The sequence below is a fragment of the Durio zibethinus genome, chromosome 21 (genome assembly GCF_047325235.1).
Source record: "Durio zibethinus cultivar Kanyao isolate XHJ-2024 chromosome 21, ASM4732523v1, whole genome shotgun sequence".
NCBI classification, from domain to species: Eukaryota; Viridiplantae; Streptophyta; class Magnoliopsida; order Malvales; family Malvaceae; genus Durio; species Durio zibethinus.
This window is the reverse complement of record NC_143182.1, coordinates 4,997,691-5,005,484: the sequence shown is the minus strand read 5'-3', so window position 1 is coordinate 5,005,484 and position 7,794 is coordinate 4,997,691. Positions and strand designations below refer to the sequence as shown.

Genomic DNA, 7,794 nt, shown 5'->3' with positions numbered 1-7,794 from the left:
AATCGATCGTGGGTCAAAGTCAAGATGATTATAAACCTATCCTGACTTGATTTATTGTCATTCTTAACTTGAGGTATCTACGTAATACTTTTCTATGACTCTGTTTCTATATTATTAAATTTATTTTTTATTTCAAGTTAAATGCAATTTATATATTTATATTTATATATATAATAGGTCAAAATTAGATGTAAAAAATAATAAATCGATCGCGGGTCAAAGTCAAGATGATTATAAACCTATCGTGACGTGACTCATTATCATTTTTAACTTGAGATATCTATATAACACTTTTCTATAACTCTATTTATATATATATATATATATATATATTTGGATTTGTCCTTTTTTTTTAATTTTAAATTTTAATTTACTAGTTTAATATTTTTAACTATGTTTGTAAAGATAAATTCAAAAGAATGGATATGAATTTAATTTATTATATAAGATATAAAAATGAAATGTATATATTAAATTAATTGATAAATTTTTACTAATTATTTTTTATTAAAAAATTATAAATATTAATTAATTTATTAAATTTATCATAAAATACTATTAATTATAAATAAAAAATTAAATTCATAGCAACGTGCGGACGTAATGCTAATAATTGATTAATGTTGCACCCCACATGCCTTTGTTTCTTGAAAAATCCCAATGGCAAGTCAAGCCAACAACTAATCTGCTGTCTTTATGGGACCACAAAATTCATAATTACAAACTTAGGGCATATTCAGTGCATTTGGATATTGGAGGGAGCTCACACCAAACATATAATTATACTTTTTTAGATGTCACATTTGATTCACAATCCCTATTTTTAACCATGCCTACCCGTTAAGGAAGGTCGTAGAGTCAATTTGGTAAATGAATTCGGCAGCGTGAGTTGCAAGTCAGTATAAGAATATAATGCTTTCACTGAATATTAGTACATAATCAAGTTTTTTCATCTTCATCTATAAATGCTTTATAACATGAAGAGTTATTTCCTCTTACAAGTTAGATTAAGCTCTTTGAGATTCTGCCAAACAGAAAAAAAAAAAAAAAAAAAAAGAGATATTTTCAAATAAGCAACTTCATTTTTTCCTTTTCTCTTTCTTAATTCTCTTGGGGAAACGTTCTTGAGGCTCTAGAAGGACTTCAGAGAGCATCTCTGACCAAAGCCTTGCAAATTGTTTATGAAAACTTTCCCGAAACCAGTCAAGAATTTCTGAATGTAATGCCCTGGAATTTTCCTCCCATGTCTCTCTTAACCGAGCACAACTGTCGATTGACAATGCCTTCAACTTATGTAAAAGATTTCCAACTCGTCTTTGACCATATGATTCTGGCTTTAAAATGATATCGGGAGAGGCTGACATGAATGGCTTAACAGAACTTAAGCATGGTAATACTTGGCCTTCGAGCAAAGCAAATGCGAATACTGTAGCACGATGTGCATTGCTACTGATCCGCAAATTATGCATTGGAAGTTGCCATAGGTGAGGCCCAAAAGTGGGAACTACCCAACAATATACTTCGTCTGTTTGAGGATCGTAATAAGGCCTAGGATCAGGAAGAGGAGCAGAAAAAGTGCAATAAGACTTGGCATATTTAACAAGCCAATCTGATTTCACACTTGTCGCCCCGTGCATGTATGGCCGTTTTGTATGTAATAGTTCACTGTACACCAAGAACTCCGGAGCAGATCTCGAAAGGGATGAAGACCGATGGAGAAAGACAGTTTCTTTAACCATGCATGCTTGATACCTAACTGTATTTACCTTTCCATCTCCTTCAGATGAACTTGAAACTCCTCTGATGAGTTTGGCAACCCTATCAGCCCAACCAGCACAGATTGCTTGGCCTAGGAGCTCTTCCTCATTCAGTAAAAGTGGGTTCTTACTGGACGAGACCCTCCAAGAGTGTTCTACATCTTCCATAGTTCCATGAGTCCACGAGAAATCCCGTTCAACATCACGATGAACATTTTGATTAAAAACCAACTGAAGAAGCTGCTTTCTTAGCTTTGACATTTCTTCCATGGTTTTCAGATGTAATGCATTCTCATTGCAGAATTCTACTTGGCTTTTTGAAAGCTCAAAACACTGTAATGCATACGAAACAGTAAGAGTATCACTGCTAGGATTAGAGAATTTAGCACGTGACATTTTGGCCATTTCTCTGAGTTTCTTTTTCCTTGATTTTTCTTTTTTGTTCAAAAGTTTCTCACTATCTATGCGATCAGATACATCGTCCCGCTTTGATTCATCAGAACGAGTGTAGCTTTCTTCATACTGCATGACAAACGGATTTGTTGAGCTCAAAACTGCAGCCGCTGCAACTGCATATCCAAGAACCAAATTTGCCCGAGCATAATCTTTCACCCTCCTCATTATTTGGATAACAGTAAGGAGCATCCTTGAGTGGCGAGGACTCATTGGATAATGAGCCATGGCTTTTCCCAGAGATGTCAACCTTCCATTGCTATCAAGTGCTTCAAGGGCTTTCAGGCAACGCTCTGCTTCAACCAAGGCAGTGGGCCCTGGAGACGTTGGAAATGGGAAATTTGCAACCTGAAAGTACAGAAAACAGGACATAAGTATTCATTGAACAACTTCAAATTTTAGATGAGAAGTAGTTAATGTAGGTCAACTGGACTAGTAACCACAAAACCTACAATTTTAAGGGACCTTATCAAAAGGTCCATTAACAGATCAAGAATTACAGGGAAACCAAAATGGACATTACTAACTGCCAGTTAACAAAGTAAAGAAACAATTGGCTCTACAAGGCAGAATTATACACAATGGCCGTCCTAGAGGGGTAATATAAACAAAAATATTTTTGAATATCCACCTCTGACCGAATTCAGATTATTTAACAGAACCACAAATGATCCCTTATCATAAATGTGCATCAGCAGAAGCTAATGGGTGAAAAAAATATTTCTCACAGGCCAAATTTTGACAAAAGAAAAGAAATATCTACGTGTCTACTGATCCAAAATATTAACCCTCAACATAAGTTATCTGACATAGGCACCATAAGGATCTCAATATGAAACTTTTGTAAAGAGATAAAGACAAACAACAAAACAAATGCAAAGCTCACCTTATCAATGCCCATGGATTTCATAAGAAGAACAATACCATCAACTGGTATTTTAGATATTTCAGTGCAAGAGAAGTCAGGAAGTATGTTATTAAAGACTGCAGGTGAATAGAGACGATAGCAATGGCCAGGACCGGTTCTTCCAGCTCTTCCTGCTCGTTGAGCAGCAGATGCTTTACTTATCCATTGTATCTCATAGGATTCCATGCCATTGGTAGGATTATAATTCTTGACCTTTTCTCTCCCAGTGTCAACCACATACTTAATTCCAGGGATGGTTAAAGAGGTTTCAGCCACATTGGTAGCCACAACAACAAGCCGCTCTCCATCATTAACCTCTTCAAATACACGAAGTTGTGCTGCTGCGGGTAGCATGGCATAAAGAGGTAGAACTCGTAGTGGACCAGCATTAAGGCTTCTATTACCTTCACTAATTTTTTCAATGGGGGCAGAGGGTTGCTCTAGGCTGCTCTCTGGATTAATAGGGACAGCCTCTTGTCCCTCAGGATTAGAGTCTAATCTGCTTTTCCCAGCCAAAGCTTCGAAAGCAGCCTTAAGTGAAGCAAGGCTTCCATCCCCTCCTAATACATCAACCAAGTTATCACCATTTTCCATGGATTTCTGATCTAATTTGTTCCCATCCTCAGCAAAAGTTTCCAGTTCACTCTCCGTCTCAGAATCATAAGAAGCATCTGAATCATCCTCGTCATAATCATTCTTATCTTCATCATAAGAGCTGAACCTGTCAGTCTGCTGGTGGGTTGAGTCTCCATTAATCTCAAATGCTTCACTGACATCCTTCATATCAATGTCCTCAACCGAGTTGATTTGAGAGGAAGCAGTGGCCACAGTACTTTTGTCCCCGTTAGAAATACTAGCAGTCACCTTCCCAGAAGCCTTGCGTAGCCTTCGACACAAGTATTCTACTTCTCTCTGTCCAGTGACAAAAACAAGTATGCCACCTTGTGGCAGTCTCTTATTTATAGACATTACCTTTTTGAAGGCTTGACCAATGTAATCCACAAGCTCTGTTCTCTTCGAGAAATGTATCGTGACTGGATATTGTCTAGTAGGAACCTCAATTACAGGAGGAGGAACAAGAAATAACCTTCTCTCAGATATGAAGTCCTCCACTCGCAGTGTAGCACTCATCAAAACAAGAGTTAATGGAAGTATCATGTTTTCAGGGCCTATACTTTGTCCTGAAAGCACCATCTGCTGTTGCTTCTCATACAAATCCTGCCATCAAGCACAATATTATACAGTAAGGATAAAGGTGACCATAGAAGAGAATAAATTCTGTTTATTGGCCCAAGGTAGAACAACATCGTTCAAGTTTCACCTGACGAAGTTGAATTACACGAGAAAGCATTCCAATAAGTATGTCTGTGTTCAAGCTCCTCTCATGAGCCTCATCCAGAATAATGACAGAGTAGTGCTTTAGTAAAACGTCATTCTGCACCACATTATGTGAAGATAGAATAAGAATATAAAAGTGAAGGTGGTAAAGGAAGATTGAAAGATATTTATTTTTCATGCACAGTCATCAGCAGTATCACAGAAAAGATATATATCAACAGTAATTGGAAGTAAAACCTGAACTTCTCGAAGTAAAATGCCATCAGTCATAAACTTGATAGAGCATCTGTCCCCAATCTTCTTGTCATGTCTAACTTGAAACCCAACTTCTTTACCTAAATTAAGACCAAGTTCAAAAGCAACTCGCTTGGCAGTAGCAAGGACAGCAACACGACGAGGTTGAGTAACACCAATGACACCACTTCGAAGAGTAGACCGGTTTGAACCAAAGCCAGCTTCATAAAGAAACTGAAATATTGGAACACAAATAGGATAACAAAAAAAAAAAGAATTATTGAACAGAAAACTAGTTTTTATATCCCAGTAAGTAGACAGAATCATGCATCAACAACCACACCTGAGGAACCTGAGTGGTTTTACCGCATCCAGTCTCTCCACAAATTATAACAGTAGAATTCTCATTTATAGCCTCCATTATTTCCTGTTCCATCATGACTATTGGAAGATCCTTCCTTTTGTTCTCAATTTCAACTGGCCTGGAGACATGCACTACGGTTGGGACAGAAACATGTCCCTGCAAAGAACAAAGTTGAGTATGACAAGCCCTGTTGAGATCAGTGTTAGGTCTATTTGATGAACCCTACCTCATGTAAAAACACCTTAGCAAATAAGCCAACAACATAAAATAGCAAACAAACATCAAGAAAATATGAGGAAACTAAGTTTGAAATTTAATTGAAATTAAACTTGAAAATAACGTTTTTTAAGTCACAATGGATCTTGCTTATGCTTTCAATCTTTTCATAACAGCCAAAAGTTTAAATGTTTCTAACTTATGATCTATATAGCAACTAAATACATAAAGGGACAAAGCTTGGTAAACAGTAAATTTGTGGGCAGTTTTTCCTTGCTGGGCACAAAGTTTAATATATGCATGATATATATACAATGTCCCTTTAGGGCAGCTATTCATTCGATTTGATATATTAAACTCAAATCCAACTTACCATTACCATAGAGCTTTTTCTCCCATCATTGACAGACAACTTAGGAATACAGGTTTTAATGCCTTCTTCTAAAGGTGCACCGTTGTCCTTGAGGGTAACCTCCATAGTTGGCAAGGTATGAACAGGACTGCAGCTGAGGCCTAGGTCCTTACCAGAAACCAACTCCTGAGATGATGCCAATGTGTCACATGCATGGCTTGCAACTTCTCTCTCTATCATCATCGGTTGCCCGATGTGATTCTTACTAATATCCTTACATGATTTTATTTCCTCCAACTCAAGTTCAGGTTCAGAAGAAGAACACAAATTATCGCCCTCCCTCCCATTAGAAAATTTGTCACTATGTGGAACTTCTAAACCTGCTTTCGAAAATTGAATAGCTCTCCTACGTTTTTCCCGCATTGTTTCAGCCTACATAAAGCAAACTAACATTAAGCATTATATTGTATGATTAAAATTTGGTATAGAATAAATGATACAAACCCAACCAATTGTTTTTGAAGACTGCAGCAAAGAATATGCATCTTCCGGAATCTTGTATTTCCTGAAAATGTAAATGTTATAGTCAAACATTCAATAACTTTTCTCAACAAATACAAACAAAGTAGGATACATTATTTAGAAAAAGCAAGAAAAAGTACTCCAATGTCTCAATGCTCTTTGATAGCAAAAGTGTTTTCTCTTTCTCCTCCTATACCAACAAAATAAAAGTCATCTCCCTAACAAAAAAAAAATGAAGGAAAGGAAGTTGGGTATCAATTATCAAGAAAGAACAAGAACCTCCAACTTCTTCAACTTTCTTATCTGAGATTTACTCAATTTGGGGATTTGTTTCTCTTTGACCCTTTCAAGCCCCTGTAGACATAAGTATTTGACCACAAGTTCTCACTTGATATGATCAAAACAAAAATAAGGGCTAATGGAAAAATCACTATTTATACCTGATTCTTCACTTTCCTTTTCTTGCTTCTTTTCGTAGGCAAGATTAATGCATTGCTATCGTTGACTTCCAAGCTAGAAATGCATGCAAACAGGATTCTATTAATGTCTACCAAACACTAAGAAATTAAAAGCGGGGTGAAAAAATAACTTAGAACTATCCAAACTAAATATTTTGACATGCATGTAAACAAGCACTTTACCTAATAAACATATTTAAACATAAAAAATCCTTAGTAATGAAAAAAAAAAATAGGAAACTTGTTTTCTATAATTTTGCAGCAAATAAACAGAGTAAGATTAAACTGTTCATATACCTCACTGAATCGTGTCCCGTCATCAACTCTACAGGTGGGCAAGAATTTTCCATTTTTCCTCCTTAATATAAGCTCAAATAAGCCTGGATAAGAAAAAGAAGGTACCTTTGAGTTTTGGAAATTATATCCAATTCCTCCACTTCAATTTCTATATCCACTTTCTAATGTTGTTAAATTTGATTAGTTGCTCAAAACAAAATAAAAAAGACAAAAAAATTTTCTAGAAACCGAAAGGAAGTAAAGATATTTAGCAAAGTACCTTTGACAATTTTAGCATAATTTTATAAATAACTAGTATAGACTTGCTTCAATACATATGAGAACAAAATTGAAAGAATAAACTCAAAACAAAAAATTTTGAAATACTCATAACTGGATTACGCGAATGACATTAAAATCAAAACCAAATCAAAATGTCCGGTACCTTCACAACAGCAGAAAACCCGTCTGAGGCGGTGGCCAGAGACGACGCCAGATGTACACCACGTCGGGGATAAGTGACTTTGTTTTTAGAAAATAAAGAATCGTTGCGTTATCTTAAGATATTACTTTCGCTGAGAAAAATAATTTACTGACTTTTATTTCCGGAAAACAAGAGAGGGGCTGCACCCGCCTAGCCGAACCAAGCCCCGCTGAGGTTTAAGACGTTACATATAAAAATGTCGAAAACCCTAGGCTTTGACCGTGATTTCCGTCTAATGAATAATTAAACCTGAATTGGGCGCCATAAATAACCCAAATTATTGGGCCTTTTATTGGTTAAAGCCCAAAAATCATAACCAAAAAATAGAAGAGCCCAAACTAAGAAGAAAATAGGCGGCTGTTCAGCATTTGGATCTTATCCATTGTTCTTTTTGACGGGCTTTAACTATCCCACCCCCCCCCCCCCAAAAAAA

At 36.2% G+C, this 7,794-nt stretch overlaps 1 protein-coding gene across 6 annotated transcripts; it reads right to left on the bottom strand.

The window, feature by feature from the left end:
* Positions 1-900: 900 nt before the first annotated feature.
* FAS4 (RNA helicase family protein) lies at positions 901-7,529 on the bottom strand. 6 transcript variants are annotated; one of them, XM_022902198.2, is made up of 12 exons: positions 7,323-7,529; positions 6,899-6,981; positions 6,584-6,656; positions 6,423-6,497; positions 6,284-6,333; positions 6,126-6,186; positions 5,643-6,053; positions 5,033-5,209; positions 4,693-4,923; positions 4,439-4,552; positions 3,097-4,335; positions 901-2,558 (listed from the first exon to the last, which is right to left on the bottom strand). In XM_022902198.2, exons 2-12 carry the CDS (start codon positions 6,949-6,951, stop codon positions 1,080-1,082), a joined length of 3,963 nt encoding a protein of 1,320 aa, XP_022757933.2. In that variant the 5' UTR covers positions 6,952-6,981; positions 7,323-7,529; the 3' UTR covers positions 901-1,079. The 6 variants fall into 6 exon arrangements, with proteins under 6 accessions (XP_022757933.2, XP_089606267.1, XP_089606270.1 ...); XM_089750141.1 differs by having other exon boundaries at positions 6,131-6,186; XM_089750144.1 differs by lacking the exon at positions 6,284-6,333.
* Positions 7,530-7,794: the final 265 nt, after the last annotated feature.

Excerpts from the sequence above, each read along its gene's own strand:
- FAS4 (XM_022902198.2), bottom strand. The coding sequence starts at position 6,951 with ATGGAAAATTCTTGCCCACCTGTAGAGTTGATGACGGGACACGATTCA. Across the intron at positions 6,187-6,283 it reads AAGAGCATTGAGACATTGGA|GAAATACAAGATTCCGGAAG; the intron begins GTACTTTTTCTT and ends TTACATTTTCAG. Across the intron at positions 4,553-4,692 it reads TTTTACTTCGAGAAGTTCAG|AATGACGTTTTACTAAAGCA; the intron begins GTTTTACTTCCA and ends AATGTGGTGCAG.